The sequence below is a fragment of the Atheta coriaria genome, unplaced genomic scaffold (genome assembly GCF_025399875.1).
Source record: "Atheta coriaria isolate IRGN ID8LTWV9N9 unplaced genomic scaffold, Caltech_Dcor_3.1 hic_scaffold_8_pilon, whole genome shotgun sequence".
Classification (NCBI taxonomy): domain Eukaryota; kingdom Metazoa; phylum Arthropoda; class Insecta; order Coleoptera; family Staphylinidae; genus Dalotia; species Dalotia coriaria.
The window spans coordinates 2790263-2808143 of NW_027045450.1; the positions used below are offsets into that span (position 1 = coordinate 2790263).

The 17881-nt window shown below is 42.7% G+C and overlaps 2 protein-coding genes across 2 annotated transcripts in view; one reads left to right on the forward strand and one right to left on the reverse strand.

Annotated features, from left to right (window-relative positions):
• The first annotated feature begins 40 nt into the window (after nucleotides 1-40).
• Nucleotides 41-3123, forward strand: LOC135797363 (RNA pseudouridylate synthase domain-containing protein 1-like). Its single transcript, XM_065309667.1, has 3 exons — nucleotides 41-955; nucleotides 2116-2435; nucleotides 3015-3123. Exons 1-2 carry the CDS (start codon nucleotides 279-281, stop codon nucleotides 2282-2284), a joined length of 846 nt encoding a protein of 281 aa, XP_065165739.1. The 5' UTR covers nucleotides 41-278; the 3' UTR covers nucleotides 2285-2435; nucleotides 3015-3123.
• Nucleotides 3124-5823: 2700 nt separating this feature from the next.
• The window catches only part of LOC135797413 (uncharacterized), a 56270-nt gene continuing 44212 nt past the window's right edge, over nucleotides 5824-17881 (reverse strand). Inside the window, exons 4-7 of the mRNA XM_065309777.1 lie at nucleotides 11949-13627; nucleotides 10000-10106; nucleotides 7840-8206; nucleotides 5824-7775 (exon numbers count right to left, since the gene is read on the reverse strand). Coding sequence (XP_065165849.1) covers nucleotides 5957-7775; nucleotides 7840-8206; nucleotides 10000-10106; nucleotides 11949-13600 — 3945 coding nt within the window. The 5' untranslated portion in view covers nucleotides 13601-13627 and the 3' untranslated portion in view covers nucleotides 5824-5956. The remainder of the gene's footprint in view (nucleotides 7776-7839; nucleotides 8207-9999; nucleotides 10107-11948; nucleotides 13628-17881) is intronic.

The following is a 17881-nucleotide window of genomic DNA, read 5'->3' on the forward strand; positions in this document are numbered from 1 at the left end:
GCGACTTACGCACCACCTAAACGTAGAATTATTAAATTAAACCACAACTTAACCTTTAAATCTTGTAAACCTGTGAAATATCGTGTAAACCTTTGTTAAAAAACAATAATATTAGTGTAGTAACAAGTTAAAGTGATAATTAATCACCGGCATAATTAATATTAATATTTTCCGCTCGGAAATCAAACAAATTTGACTTTTTTCTAAACCACGTTGTGTCGCAAATTCTACACTTGCTTTTAGTTAAGTTTTTAAATCATAGGTGGCGCACCACGACCATGTTCACAATTTTCCTCTACATGTACCACTCTTTAGCGGCAATTTTCAACCGGAAGTACCCTTTACCCATAGCTCTACCCAACGTGATCTATGAGAGTGCCCACTTTAAATTTGTCAATAAACCACCGGATATGCGCATAAACAGCAACAATCCATCACATTACACATTACAAACCTACCTCCTCGAAACCTACCCACAACAATCCAACGCAAAACTCTACCACAATTTTTATTTCGTGCATCGTTTGGATTACGCCACTAGCGGTATTATTTGTATCCCCATGACAAAACACGCGTGTAAAGTGATCTCTGAAGTGTTTCAATCGCGCCGCGCTGAAAAATATTACATTGCCATCGTGCGCGGCATTCTTTCACAGCGTATCATAGTTGTTCAACGCGCAATCGGAGAGGAAATCGACGCGGAAGCGCAAAAAATGTGCACGGAAGATAATATAAAGTGTAGAAACGCACGAAACGCTACCACAATTCTCACAGTGTTGGAAAATGGTGTTTGTGGGAATTATCCAGGTACCAAAGTGTTGATTCGACCGATAACGGGCAGGCGACATCAAATCAGGGTGCACTGTGCGTTTCTTGGACATACGATCGTCGGGGATTATACGTACAGCAATAAACGAGACGTGTTACCACCACGGATGTTTCTACATTCCCTTAGGTACGGTATATATTTATTTTTTGTTGACCGAAAAGTTGGTGATGAAAAAAAATTAAGGGTTGCAAATTAGGAAAGAGGGGATGCGCGTTCGGGGATCTTGGGACGTGCACACGCCTTGGAGAAAGATCAATCACAATCACTGATGAATTAGCGAATGATTCTTTCTCCATCATCGTGATGTGAAGGTTTATACAGGGTGAGGCAGAATATTTTAGAGGAAAATTGTGTTATTTATGGATGTAAGATGGGGAACACCCTGTATGTCACACGTGCATGTGGGTTTTTCTTCGCGTGCACGTCACGCTTCATCCCAAATGTATTTTTGATAACCAATATGTTCATCATACTAAATGACTTCTCGCTTCGGCGATGTCGGCGGCGACGTCGGAAATGGTTTGGAAATCGCTTTGCGCGCTGCCACAATGCGTTTGCGAAAAGTGTACCGATATAAAACCGTAGCCGGGAATATTCGATATAAGATCGACGCGCTGCTCGCATTCATTTTTCCTTTATTCAGCTCAAATTAACATCCAACGAAATTGAAAAATACACCCAGGCTACTTATTTACCCCCACACACACAGGATAGACGCGGCAGAAAAAAAAATAAAAGGGAAGCGAACACGCGCGCGCTAGGAAAAAGAACATTTGCGTCGGCTTTTATTTTGCTTTTGGCGATTCTTTTGTCGACGCACAAAACTTTGCCGGCGCGCACAAAAATGATAAGAAATTTTTAGTCAGAGCATAAATCTACAGCTTATCTTTTTCGAAGAATTTCACCGGGGGTGCAGGTACACACACTTACTTTTCGTACTACTTGCAAGTGTAGGTACCTCTTTTCAGTATCTCGCCCTGCCCACCCGCGCGCCCCTACAATCCATTCAACAAACGCTCAAATGCCCGATTCAAAGAAAACAGCCCGAGAGATAGAAGCGCATAAAAATAATTAGCTTCTCGAGATAACCAAATAAAAGCGAATGGCGCGCAAACAACGACTGGGGCAATAATGCGCGTGTACAACACGCAAAGAACGTAAAGAATAACAAACGACAATCGCCGAATTATACAACATTGTAAAATGAGCGCGCATCCGCCATCACAACTCAGTGCGCGCACGATGTCCTTGTACCGAAATACTAAAATACCAGCAATTGATTTTAGATTAGTGCTACCCAACGATGTGGAATCCGTCGACCTTCAGACCGAGGATCCCTTCGACGAAGCGACGTGCGCGAATTGGACGGTCCACAATAGACACCAGACAATAGAGGAGGCCTACGACCTGTTGGGGCAATATGCAAATAGACTCGGTACCGAGCAAGTGTCATAACGCCATAAATATTAATTTTAAACATGTTACAACTTAAAAATTTCTTAAAACTCAAAAAGGGAAGCAACCCCCACTAAAATACTACCTGGATCCTACCCTATATTAACCACCGATAACTCCGGCGAGCTTTAGTCTTCAATCAGAGCTTCAGGTGAGTTATCCAAACTTATTTTTAGTAGAAAAACATGTATAACCCTCAAACACTAGAGCAGCATGTACTCAAAAGTTGTTATCTGTGATTTCAAGCAGAGAGATTGCAACTTGCTCGAAATTACCAACATTTCAAGTACTAGTTGTGTAGTTATTCATAGTTGGCCGATTAAATTGCCCACTCTAGAAGTGTCTAGACTCTTGGGAGTAAGCCACACAAAGTTGATAACACGAAATATTCAACTTTACTTCAACTCTGACTAAATTCTATTTTTTTTTCTATTTCTATTTCACAGTTTTTATTCATAATGGCTTCCATTACTCTTTTAACCCTCTGCACTCTATTATTATGGTCCATGGCACAAAGTGGCACCCCTACCCCATCTACATCAGTTGTCTCTACAACCCCAGTGGAAGAAACCTACACGGAAATCACCCCGATACAATTCACATGGAATCGTTACACTATCATCGCCACAGCAGCAGCCGCAGTCGTGGTAGTTGCTGGTATAGCTGCTTCTGCATCTCTACTCTTACCTTTGATCACCTACAAGATCTGTTATTTATTTGGTGCGTGTAGTTATGGTTTAGACGCCTATGTAGATCGGTATGTTGCTACTGATGGTACCACAGACTTCGCTGATTACCCAGTTTACAATGCTGCTCCTGGAAATACCGGCGCCTCCACCACTTCTAGAAGATCTCGTAGGTCTTTGGAGCAGTTGGGTCCGATCATCACCACATTGGCTGCTGCTTATGAAAAATACGAGAACCCACAGGGTGCAACCGGAGCGAAAAAAAACTTCGTGCAGACGGCGATGCGCACGTTCTTCACAAAATAGCGCTGTTGATCCAGATGGCACCAGTTGTGCTAAACATCACCAAGTTGAGCTTCTTCATCGTCCACCTCATCGTGCAGCTGTACTCGCTCGCCGTCAACTTTATGAACCTCATGCATCGATTCTGACTTTGTACATAGTTCTATATTGATCCATAAAGCAATAAAAACTTAGATTGTATATTGGCGAAAAGTTTGTTTTCCGGGCAGAGGAAAATATGTAAATCTAGGGCGAAATTGAAAATATCACCAACGGCGGCGCAAGGCAGCCGCTGCGATGTTATTATAGGGTTTGAATTGTCGTTGCAACACCAGCAGAGAGTTTGACTGAGCAGGCGGATTGCGAAAACACCCCACATGTCGTAATTATAGAGCGCATCTAGACATGAACAGCACTTGGTGTCTTACTAATTAGAGATAGAAGTGCTCAACCCTTCGGCATGCCTTCCGCTGCACTCGAGATCGACATTGCCACATGTACAGTTGCAAAGTGACGACGTCGCCCCCCACCCCTTCCTCGTAGACATGTTGTTCCTGCTGCATGCAGCAGCAATGTGTTTGGTTTTCGTAGGGTCACGAGTGTTGGTAAATAGCCGGGCGTGCAGTTTGTAGCGGCAGTCATAGTTTGATAATTAAAACAAATCCGAAGGGGATTAAAAATACGGCGGGTTGAGGCGGCCCCGCTTCGGCTATACGAGGGTATTAACATATTTTCGCTCATGCGCGCGCGCGCGCCTCCATGAATATGCATAACGGGCGCCGCTGTTAAATCTAACGGACAATGTGTGCACGCTAGAAGAGTTGCAAACAGACGAAAGTTGTTTGAATGCGAGAACTGGAAATATCACCATTTCGCAGAGTTTCAGAATAGTTTTTTTAAAAGTAAATTGCCATTCTTTTCCACACAGAGAGAGGAAAAAAAAAGAAAATCATGATTACGGAAGCGCGAGGCGAGAATTTTGATTGCTTATTACCGCAAGCAGAGAAGTAGTCAATTTTTAATGTTCAGTTGACCGCTTTTTAAATTTCATTACGTTCTGTTATATATAGGAATACGCCGCACAGTTATGCAATTTTAATGCACACGGACCGCAAAAGTATCAAAGGTATCTACTCGCGGGAATACGTTCTCTAAAAGGTTCATGTAAATATACATATTATCCATAACCGGGAGAGGAGCGCAGTGTAAAATAATTTGCCTCTGTTTTCGGAGGATTCATAAGATATTCGTATAATATAATATTAGATTCTCTTTGGTGCGGCAGGGAGCACAATCTAAAAATGCCTCCGAGCGCTGCGGGATGCACCCTCCCTGCTGCCGCCGCCGCCGACCACTACAACGCCATTATCGCTTGTACGGTTATGCACGTGTCTATATATATATTGAATCTGCGGATCGGCGCTCCCGAGGGAAGGCCGATGTATTCATGTGGTCGGATGCAAATTGAAGGGCGCACCGAGCCTGTAATAGAGGCGCCCGCTTCGGATACGGCCACAGTGTCTCTCTTTGGGGATGGAGGCGGCAGTGCATACACTTCACATTGCATTGTCAAAGCAGCAACTACACAATCGCGATATTATAAAGTGTGTACATCATAAAATCAAACACGTACGGAATTTAACAACCCGAAAACATATGTCAATGCATATCATTTTAATGCGTCGCGAAAAGTACATTAAACTTGATATCGATGACGTAAAGTTGTCGAGGTGTCACCGGCAGAAGTTAACAGCTCAAAGTTGCGGCGTTAAACGCAAGATATGCACTTTGGAAGTTCGCAGCGTAAAAATCACAAAACTACTGCACTAGTGTAAAAAATGTGATGAGGTTTTTCTTAACTAGATAAAATTATGCGCCGCTGCAGAAGGTGTACGTGACAAAATAAGTGCACCGAAGAACGTGCGATTATCATCTCGCCGCCTCCCATGACACGGCGATAAAAAATCGCGTCGGTTCTCCCCTCGTAGAAACGCGTCTTAAATTTAAAATACAAATGTAATGTATATGCGCGCCCGTCCCATAACTACGAGTACAATGCCCAATAGATGTCAACTCAGGTGATCACCATCGCCAAGTTATATCGTCGTCGCGTTGTATTAACATAAAGTACATAAACTGCAACCTCTACCAAGTTATAACAACATATCTCATTCGTGGCGGGCGATTGGAAGGAAAAGCGTTGAATCTTGAGTGTTGAATTTTTCCCAACCGGCGTCAGAGAATGCCCTTTCCACACACCTAACGCGCTTAATTTGACACTGACTAACCAGCCGGGAGTCGGCGACGACGACTCTATTTAAAATTACCTAAAAAAGCTCTTTGCTCGGCGTGTTCGCTTTAAAGACTGATGACGGGTTGTACGCCGCCGGCGACCACCATTATCTCGTTGTGCCATTACCCTGCCCCCGGTTTGGTGAATGGAGGCCAAAACTTCCCATCATCTATATTAATTTGCAATGCAACCGAGTATCGGACGCGAATTTATGCGCCAACTTTCCACGCGCACATAATACGAGATTATTTCATTTGGGGAAACTTTTCGTCTTGCCCTTTTGATTCATTCATTTTTATTAGAAAATAAAACACGCTGGGTCCTTGTACAAACCTCAGAGAGAAAAAAAGAGGAATCTAAACTATGTAATTGATATAATAAAAGCAGTCTTTTGTGGTGTCGAAACTAAAACTACTGGATTTTCTGATTGTCTGTGTTACGACGTCTTAACACTATGTAAAGTAAATAAACTACGCATAATAAAATTATGTAGAATATGGTAACGTATATGAGGTTATGTCCCCAGGTGTTTGGGCTGTGGTTTGCTTGTGATTGAAGTTTTTCTTCGATGGTGATTTCGCGTTTCAGACGCTGATTGGGTTTCTTTAAATTTACTTGGGTGCATCCAGATTCTCGGACGTATTTTGCCCAAGTGCGATTTGTAGCTTGGCCAATTCTTGGCTTCTTCGTCGAGGTCTTTGCATCCACATGGCAGATGAGTAGGCGTTTGCGTTTAGTCTTCCCTACGGTAATGTCCCCATCCTCTAGAATAGCCCCCTCAAGCATTTGCAAATTACCCTTCTTCTCGAGAACCCAGTTCCAGAACTCAGACACCCAACAATCGCACCTCCACGGATTCCCAATCAGTTTCACTTTCTCCAACTCCACATTTGCATCGATATCCTGCGGCGTTAGCGATGTGAGTTTATTGTATCGCAGATCGATAGTATTCAGGCGGGGCAGCAGCGTCAAAAAGCGAAGATCAGCCGCGGTGGAAAATAGATTTCCGGTTAGGATAAGATGTGTGATTTTGGTCGTCGTGCGGAACGCTTCATTTGGTAGGAAAGTGAGGTTGCAATTAGAGAGGTCCAGAATTTCAAGGCGGGACAATTGCCTAGGGAGGAGGGCGCCGCTTGGGGAGACTCGCAACGGATTGCCGGCTAATTGCAGCTCGGTGAGGTCCGTGTAGGTGAGGTGATTAAAGAACACCGTGGCGTTGAGGGGTCGTCGAAGTCCACACGAGTTCAACTCCAAGCTCTCCAGATGCGTGAGATTTGCAAAAAGCCCCGCTTCCAACGAGTTCAGATCGTTCCCGGAAAGGACCAACCGTTTCATCGAGGTCATCTTAGAGAAAGTATCCGGGGCAATGTAGGACAGATTACTGTATCCCATATTTAAATACTCCAACGTCCTCAGGGGAGCTAGGAGTTTAACAAAGACATCGTCCAGGGGATTGTTGGAAATGTCCAATTCAATGAGACTCATGAACTTGTGCAGGGTATCCGGAAGTTTACTCAAACCAGAATGACTTAAGGTCAGCTTCTGGAGTTTGATCAAAGGGGCAAGTGCAAGAAGCAGATCAGAAGCAAGTAAGGTATTACCAGATAAATAAAGAGTTTTTAATTTGGTTGCGTTGGCAAAAGCGTCTTCTGAAAGTGGTTCACTAAGATGACAATGAGAAAGGTCCAGAATCTCTAAATGAACAAGTTTCTCGCCGATAGTGGCAGCCACGTCAAAATCACCTCCCAAATCATTTTCAGCAAGGATCAAAGTCCGGAGATAAACTGTCTCCGCGAAAGTGGTAGCTGGAACATCACGAGCAGTCAGTCCCGAATTTCGTAGATCAATATATTCCAAGCGGAGCAAAGGATTGAACACACCTGGCCATTGAACGTTTTGGAATTTATTACCCGATAACTCCAGGGATTTCAGATTGCTCTGCATGGCGAAGACGTCTTCACCAATAAAGGTCAGATTGCAATGGTTCAATTTCAAAGTACCTAAGGTTTTTAACGGTTGGAATGCGCTCCCCACAAGAGATACGAGAGGATTATTAGATAGGTCTAGAGTATTCAACGAGGAGATGTTCGCGAAAAAGTGCTCATTCAAGTGGGTCAGGTTGCAATTGCTAATGTCGAGGTAGAGCAGAGTGTTGCTGTAGAGGAACGGCCCTTCGACGCGATCCAATGGATTATCCTGCAGCTCTAGCGTTAAGAAACCCGCCTTATTCCTGCAAACGAAAGAGGGGCACTAAGTCGAGATTACGCCCGAATAACGTGTCTACGGTTACGCACTCGAATGTGAACGGATCGACGCGTCGTATACGATTGTTGGCGAAGTCGGCGTCGATGATGTAATGCAGCTCGGCGAACGAATCCTGGCGCACCTCGGCGAGCCGATTGTCGGCTAATTGCAGCCGGCGCAGCTTGACGTCCGGCGGGAAGGCCTCCACGTCAGCAATGTCATTACCATTCAGGTCCAAGATATAGACATTCGGATCTATCTCCTCGTAAGGAATTTCGGTGAGATTACTCTCGGAACAGTCCGTCACCCAATTCACTCGAAAGAAGTGACAGTCGCAATCCTCCGGACATTGCAATTCGGTGAGGTCACCATTAAACCCGACCGCTGACCCAACCAGCAGCAGCATCATGAGCAGGCCTGGAAATCAATTCGGTATTAGCACCGAAAAGAAAGCCAAGGCTTTGAAATAATAGAGTTAAAAGTTGGGGATAAAAACATGTCCAGTCGATATTCGGCGGTGGAAAAAATACAAAGCTGGCAGAGATGCGGTGGTGGCACAAAGAACGGAACCGATGCCATTCAGTGAGCTTTATTATTAATGGCATGATAGTCCAGCGTTTTCCCATAATAGAAGCGGAACTGGATTACAGGCAAGCAGGCAGAAAGGAAAAAAGCCACCACGCCACCAATATTAAAGAAAAACACGCAGAAATTCAGCTAATAAATGAATAATGAAAATGAACACCAAGCAAGCGAAAAAAAATTGACATAAATTTATGTCGAGCCTTGAATTCAAGAACGCAATTTGCATCATTTACAAATCCCACGGAAGGCATAATTAGATAATAGCGAATGGCAGCAAGCACACAATAGAATAATGAAAGATGTGACCAGGCGCGGGAAACAACAACGCAATTGGAAATTACGAGTGGAATAAACCACGAGCCGAGTGTGTCACACATAATTATCACCCATCCGATAATCGGCCCGAAATTGAAACGTCGAAACACACGCGGGTCGATATGGAACAGAGAGGTGAATCAAGGTGGTGCCCACCCGGCTTTCCGCCTAAGCAAATATGAACACAGCCCGCGTGCAGTTTAAATTAGGGTTACGTGTCCGGCACGCGAACTTTGCTTTCGAATGCGAGGAGAGTTCGAGGGTCAGCGCGCGCGATCATCCGGGCGGTTTAATTTTGAAAAGAGTTTTGTTTCCATTTCCACACACACACAAACACACATGCAATGCAAGGCCCCAGAAGCGTGATTATAAATTGTGCAAACTAAATTATAAAACGTGAAATTCCGCAAACATTTTCAATGTTATAATTGAAAAAAACGCGTGTAAATATTGACGTGCTGGTTGAACAGTAAAAAAACATCGTGATTTTAAAAATTGAATTTCTCTGCGTACCGCATCGTATTTCTAGTGGTGCGGACTGTGGCAACTCGCCGCGCGTTCTAACCTCAAAGTCTACACTGGAACCGCAGCGTTTTTTACTGTTTTACCCGTCAATATTCCACTTGTTAGCTGAATATATCATGCAAACATGTTGTATTATGTAAGGTGAATGTGTTCCACTTACCTTGACTTTGAATCATCGCGTTGTAGCGGCACAAAATCGAGTTTTACCAGCGTGGAAACATCGGCAGCCGCGCGGCGCACACTCACTTTGTTACACTGCGCCGGCGAAGCGGCAATAGCAGCGATACTAGAAAGATATCACGATTCTCAGCGTGACACCTTCCAGTATGAAACTGATAGAAGCAGTGGGACTTTACGTAGTTAACTTATGCCTACTACATCTCAACTCAACTCTCACAATGGGGACATATTATGATTGTTGACACTTTGCAATAAAGATACTTGATACGCACTCGTACTTGTAATATGATTTAATTGTATTTTGTAAACCAAATCGATACTTGTAGCTAATTTAATTCCGGTTGAGTAAATATTATAAACGATGGCGTAATTATTTTGATAATTACTCATATTCTATTTGTTTTCGTTAATTAGTTAATTGGAATGAATATCACGACGCGTAAAATGTGTCATACAAGTGCACTTCATCGAAACATTGAGGTTATGTATGTTTAAATTCTGCACATTCGAAATTCATTGATTACTTTTCAATCAGACCCGCGCGCGTGCATAATTATATACCAAATTGATGATAATTAAATTATTTATCTATTAGAAGTACTCACGGTTTTCATTTCGATGTTTTTTCCCAATGAAAACACAATATTTAACCGCATCGCAAATGACACTGCACATCGTTGCATACACACAGTATAGGCAACCAAACATACAGCTAAAATATCAGAGTATAAATCTCAATGTGCCCAGCGCAGGCAACATGTTTGGCATTTCTTGTTTCTTGTACTTTAAAGTAAATATATCCTTGTTGATTTTGATTAAATTTACCTCGGGGATATCCATATCCCTACCGATTTAATGCACATCCAGAAAATTTCAACTTACTTTATGCAGCGCGCTTCGTAAACTCGGGCGAATTGAAGATATCGTCGGGAAAACTCTGCGCTGCGCCTTCATGTGAAAGCCATAGCGCAGCATGACCGCGGCTACAAATGGTGCACGTATACATAACCTGACTGGTACGCTTGTAGCTTGTTAAAGTTCTATATTTGTTTGATTAGATTACCTCCCGAAGTAAAACCGAAGCTGGCGTGCATGCGAAATAAACTCCTGAGCGACGCACAAAAACAAAAGAATATTTGCGCTGCGAAATATTGCAAACATTGCGCGCAGAGCGGCAACCAAGTATACACAACCACACAACTAACTTCATTATTATATTAGCTATTAACATGGCCGGACAAAGGATACTTTAACGAGTTAATTGTTGAATTACTAAACGTAAACCCAAACTAATCACAGTAAAGGAATAAAAATGTCCAGTTAATTATTTCGTTTATAATATAATATCATCATATATTATAATTTGTTGTCGTTTTTGGTACAATGGTAGTTCTTTTAATTATTCATTATAATTAGTGTAATTATCGTATGTTATGTAAATGGTAATAAGTATGAGAACAAACGTACGAACGGACAGACATATTTATACACATTTTCGTCGCGTAATTGTTGACTTGCTTCACGTGTTTATTCATTTTTTCTTTTGATTTTCACTCCCTGTCAGGATTGTTAAGTGTGAGTGTAGAGTGTGTGGTGTGACATTCAGGATATTGATATTGATAAGCGGTTGTTTAGTTCCACAGTAAAATTCGTATAGACAGATAGCAATAATCAGTGATATCAATTTGTATTAGAGGAGTGGGTGAGTAAGTGAAGTAAGTTGTGTCTCAAAAAGGGCAACTTGGGCAACATGGCGGCGCGTTTGGTATTTGAAAACTCAACTGAATCACACAACTACTTATAAAAATATGTATATACGTTATTCTTACGCTTATATCATATCGTATTAAACATTTGTGTTTTCTGTAATCTTATTAAAATCTTCTCCATACATTTGTAATTTTTTTCTTGTTTATCGGCTAGTTTATACATTAATATCTGCGGTTATGTTTTATAGGGTTTAATTCATTCATGCGCGTTCATTATTGCTTCTCACAAACGGAAAATCATTTGACACAAACCACCATTTCGTCGGGATGTGAATCTTTGTTTTCAGTCTTGATAAAATCCTCCAGATGAAATATTACGGATAGGCACGAAAACAAAATGGTCACCGGCGGAGCAAAAACGTTCAAAATTTATCCGTTCGTTAATATTCTTTTGTTTAACGAGGTCGGATTTACTCACATCTCAGTAATAAATCGTTTAAATTTGTTATTATAGCTATAAAACCGTCGTGGCAAACGCAAACAAAAGAAAAGCATGACATTATTGCGTGTACGTTTGAGTAATCGGCGCGCCGAGTGTTGAATTTTCTGATATATGATAACCACGCACGGCAGCAGCACCACCACCAAACCCGTTCGACCCTTGTTCTTGCCTCGCACCCAACGTGATTATACATTTCATTATTCGTCCCCAGCAACTGAAAAAAAAATAACAACCGCTTCGCCTCGTTAAACCCTGTATATCATTTTTCTGGTTTCATTTTCGACTAATTTGGTTTTAAATTGGAAGAACACGGTTATAATGAGTGCGCGTGCGCGTTGCTTACACGTAGACAATGTGCGGACGCGCCTTGACGCCATTATCAAACTGTCTGTACACGTCGTCGCACTGTTTCACGCACGGGTCCCACGTGGGCAACGCGCGATACTCGTGGATAACTGGAGGTCCAATGATGAACTTATCCGAGCGTGGGTCTTCATACGTGTGGTACTCGTACGGATGTGCCAGTACTTGGCCATTGGGGCAGGAGATGGGTTCAATTGGTGGTAGGTCCTTATTCTTTAGTCGCTTGCGTTTCGGCCCACAATACACCAGCAGGAATACAGCGGTGAGGAGAAGACACGTGAATGCAATCCCACCACCAACCGCTATCCATCCCAGGGAACACCCCACTTGGGATTCGGTAGTGTCAGCTAGTAGACTACCCGCAAGTGGTTCAGGTCCAGCACATACCACATCCTCTACATCAATGAGGAATTCACTATTGGACTTACTATAATTCCCAGGGTGTGATTTTTGATCGTGGGTCAAACGCCACAACCATAATAACGAGCAATTACACTGGAGTGGATTACCACCAACTGACAACCTCGTGAGTTGATCCAATGGAAAATGGCTGGCGTCCAAAGTTGCTATCTGATTATTCCGAACGGAAATCTGTGAGATCCGTGGGTTACCATAGAACAACCGATGTGGTAAACTGGTGATAGCAATATTGTCATCCATATGAATCACTTCCAAATTGATGTTATCCACGAATGCCCGAGAGTCAATACTCGTGAGGAAATCAAGTCTATCCAGGGAAAGGAAGCGTAGTTGGAATAACCCGCGGAATGCAACGGGTGGGACGGTGCTGATAAAGTTCCCGCTGAATCGTAGCCGCGTGAGATTCGAAAGCTTCGCCAGTGAAACAGTGGGCACACTGGTGAAGTTGTTATTACTTAGATCTAGATACTCGAGTGCTACGAGACCGGACAATGCCGCGGGATGCACATTCGCGATCACATTACCATCCAATCGCAGCACTTGTAAATCAGGTAGCATAGGCATATCCCCCTCATTCACACCTCCAATTAGATTCCCAGATAGAGATAATCTTTGAAGATTGTACGCGTCGCTGATTGCCGTGCTGGCTATATCCAGAAACGCGTTATCTTCTAAGTACAGTTCCCGCAACATGGTCGCGGGTTTCAATAGGCCATTCTCCATGAACACCAGCTGGTTACCAGTAAGCTTCAACACTTCAATCGAGTGTAGATCCCTAAAGGTATGTTCTGTGATCTCTTCAAGTTGGTTAAAACTAAGATCCAACACTGAGAGTGCACGCAGGCCTTTAAAGGAGTCTTTGGAGAGGGTTTCAACTTGGTTGTGACTTAGATTAAGGTGTTTCATATTACGCTGCGCTTCAAAACTACCAGATCCCAACGATTTGATGTTGTTGGTGGAAAGATCTAGAGTTAGAAGTTTATCGTAGAAACCCAGCGTGAAATGGACACTGGTGATCTTGTTCTCGGAGAGGTCTATATGCCGCACTTCAGGGTTTAGTTGAATGGGTACAACTGCAAGTGAGCCCACAGCGCAGGAGACCCGCAGGGAGTCTTCGTTGCAGCGGCAGCTTGATGGGCAAATTGCACGTGCCCCAGCTGCCGCCAGGAGGAGGATCAACACCCACATGGGTCGGGTCAACTCACCCCCCATGCCAAGCGCGTCGCACCCGCATGGAACCTGCAACAAATAATACACAACATTAGAGCACATATTCCCAAGGATCAATTCCAATAGATCGCTATCTTCTCTTGAGGGCTTCTCTAGAGGAGGTTCCGCTTATCAAACCGACCGCATCAACTTAAATTGGACTCAATTAGGGAGGCGACGGGCGGCGTTAAGTCAGCAAGTCGATAGTGCACACTAAGATTGCATATCTTAGAAATTGGCAACGTTGCACTGTAGGAAACTATAAAGACGCATCAGCAACGCCGTAGACCCCGACCACCGAAACCGAGCCAATCTAATCCGAAACTATTTTCAGCGACATATTCATGTCAACATTCTCCGCAGCAGATCCCGATTCGCATTTTAATAGTCTTCTATTCCCGAGAGCACCAAACTGCTATCTGTGATGGAAGACAGAACGTAGTATGATGTTCCCCGACTTCTGCGGGGTTTTAATATGCAGACCTACGACGCGAATCGTACATATTTACCAAAGGCGTTCCGGAAAACAAGAAAGCGTTTCTTTTTTTTCGTCGTCGTAAAAACTGATGTACGAGCAGAGTGTGGTTTTTATCTCTGCACAACACAATAATTGATTTCAAGTAATTGCGGGCCTTTTTCGATCTCTGTGCTTTCTTACGACCGGCGTATATCTTTCCAACCATCGCCGCCGCCCCCCAAATGTGGTATTTTTCTGTATATGCGTATGGAAATTTCCAATCCGCACATAAAATTCGGGCGTTAGTTTCGCATTTTCTCCTTTTCTTTTTTCGGGTGCGAGCGACGAGGTATTTATCTTGGGAAAGCCGCATATTGGAAAATCCGGACTGAGCTGCAAATAAAAGAGACCCGAGGGGGAAGCTCTCGCGAAAAAAAAACACACACAACATAAATGACTCGAAATGAAAAATCGTAACGATTTTTTCGTTTCTCGGCCATAACTCATATTTCCGCACGCACGAATTTATCTCTCGCCAAGTTTGAACGATGGATCGGATTTACATCCCCGTCTCTCCTGCCGAGTGTTTATTTAAAGCCAATACGCACATTATAAAACCACCCTCGCCTGATGAATTACGCCGACGACAGATTTGAATGCGACGGCATTAGCGCCAATTTTCCGCATCAATACCGGCTGGTAATCTCGGCGAACAATTAATATAAGAAACGGAAGCCCGGAAGTCGGCGCGGTGTAGGCTGGTGCACAAACAGCGTGCACATCAACTACTTCCGTTAGTATAATTAATTTCCCCCGCGTGGGCGCGCGAATGCCAAAACCATAAACTGACGTAGGAAACCGAGCCAATGATAAAGATAATGATAAATTGAAGTTTTAGCGCTCTTTAATTACGCTTGATTAATACGTTGTTCGACGAGAAGAAACTCTTCTGCTTCTTTCCGGCTGCAATCTGTTTATCTTTCGGCGCTGTGCCTCATTTAGCATTTTCTCGCCGGCGGTGGCGGCGGTGGGAAATTTAGTCATTTAGTCATTACCGTTTATCTGGATCGCGATATTCTTGATGCTTGTTTGGCTTGTTACGTTTAAACGTGCTAGATTTGCAATTTGCACAAATTTGCACGGATACGTCCTTTGTCGGCGCGCAGGTTGAGCTTAATCGATGTGTCACGTAGGTTGTTTGAGGTTAGACTTGATTGAATGGACTTGATTTGCATATTTTAGCCAAAACTAGCTACTATGTATCCAAACCAGACTATTTGGCATGTCAACAATCATAAAGGTTTCAAATATCTTTGTTTAAAATAGAATTTTTGCAAATAGCATCAATTTCAGATAGTAAAAGTGAAAATTAATACTTTTATGTAATTATCTCGAAAAGTAAAACTCATAGAGAAGAACGGATTGAAGATTCTTAATCTGCGGAAAATTCTCTATAAGATAGGCATAAATTGAAAATCTAAAAAATTAAAAATTATTTTATAAGAAAATCATTTTTCATAATTTTTTTTCGAGAATTTTCGATCGTAAATAACTTTCATACTAAAAGCGATAGCAACAAACGGATTGAAGAATATGAAAGATTGGAAAATTCTCTATAAGATAAATAAGATATTAATAATTATATTATTCTGTGTGGTAAAAGCTCCAAAATTGTGATTAAAAGTGCTAAAAAGTGCAATTTTTCGTTTTTTGCAAAATTTTTTCCAATCGCGAAAATCTCGTAAACTAAAAGTGATTGAGAAGAACGCATTGCAAATTCTTAATCTACCAAAAATTCCCTATAAGATACATAATTTTAATATTAGTACAAAATATTACTTAATTTATTATTAGGAGGAGAATGATGATTATGAATCGACGTCTCAATCCCACTCCTCTCTAAGCAAAAAAAACTCAGTCGTAATTTAAGTTTAATTTCATTACCCGCTCGCTGGCGGAAAAGTTTCATAATAAATTCATAAGTCGCGCCGAAAAGCGCCAACGATTGTTCCAAAATCAGACCCGATGCGGGCTTTGATTCCCGCTGATTGGATTCGCTAACGCTAGCGACCATCGCGCCGGCACGCCAAACTTTTTTTACGATTATTTCTGACCGTTCGACCAGAGACCGATACGCGCCGAATAGAATGGGCACGTAATCGAAAGTATGATTGAAAGCGCGCGCCATATAATGGAAATAGTTGGATCGCCGGCGGAGCAGAAGAAGCGGCGGCGGGTGCACAGCATCAATACCACTAGTAGTCACTCACATACAAGCACAGAGAGACAGCCAGATCCAGAGAAACTAGTTCGCAACCTTGGGCGGCGAATTAACCCGCAAATGATTCCCGAAATTGAAAGGAAGCTGGTAATTGAATCCGCGCGCACGTGAGGGCCATCTAGTTATAAGTTAAGCAAAGGCCCACGTAACGCCAACCACTACACCTCTATCACGACTTGGCTTTTGTTGCATATATGCAGAGTTCGTGCCCCGGAAGCAGAATGTTGGGGTTTCGGGGAGGATCGATGATTTATACATGACAATAAACTAACGGCTCGCCTAGTTTCACTCCCCCAAGTCAAGTTTGTTACAAATCGAAGAGTCAACACATCTGCGTCTCTGGGTTCGAACTCTAACCCAGTTTTTGAAAATTAACCAAATCAAAGCATGGGAAACAATATTGATCATTTCATGTACCAATTGTATACACATCGTATATTTTCCGTTGGTTGCGCGAGCGGATCAACGTTCATTCGATCGGAATGGTTCTCCAGTGGCTAATGCCGGACGAAATCCGCGCCCCAACCGCTACCCCCACCCCTATACTGTATTTCCCGTTTGCAATTCATTTCATTCCACGCTCTGAACACCATTTCTTATATGTGGTCTTATAAAGTCCGAAAGCACACACATACAGTAACATGACTTTCACATCACATCAAAAAATGTATTTCTTTATGTGCGCCAGCAGGGCCATTTCGTTTTTTATTGCGACGATTCATCAAACTCTCATTTAAGCAAATCTTCCATTCATGCTCTCTCCCCTTATCTGCGAACGTGTAATATGAACGAGGTGCGGAATATAAAGAAGCTCCAAAGTAGATTTGGCATTATGGTTAGCGCATGTTATTAAATTCAAGATGGCCGCCTATATGTAGGCCTATGTGGTGAAAAATATTTTAATAAGCGCGCGTAGAGAGAATTTACATTTCGGCGCGGATAATTACCAAGTCGCAAAAGTTGCCTTTTCATAATTTCCATTCATATTGCCATAGCAATATTGTCTTAATACCTAGCTCGTATTCTCGCGCGCTTCATATTTCATTCGATTTTCATTAACACGCCGAGTTTTCATCTCGCCTCGTAATCTATCTAAGAAGTAACAACTGACATTACCAAAGCGACGGCGCATGATGTACAAAACGATTAAAACTCCTTTGCGAGTTGGCTGTGTTTCGTACTTTAACGAAAGTTTGTGCGCACATAAAGAAAATATACTTATGAAAATATATACCTGCGTTATCAATTGAACTTTTACGTCTACTTGCACCTTAATCCCTCTCGCGTAAATACGCTCAAATGATGCAAGAAATAAAAACTCCCGCTCAACTTCAAGCACGTAACTCTTTTATAGTCGACGAACAAATATATTCCTTGCATCTTCCTGTTTCGCATAGTTTTTTTTCTTCTTCTCTGGGTGTTTCGTCTGCTTCTCCAACAGGATAATTCCTGCGTGTGCACGTGAATCGTTTAATATTCTTTTTTGGTATTCACTTTGATGTCCTGAGTGTTGGCGTCGGTGTCAATTCTGGGCGGTGGCGCGTAC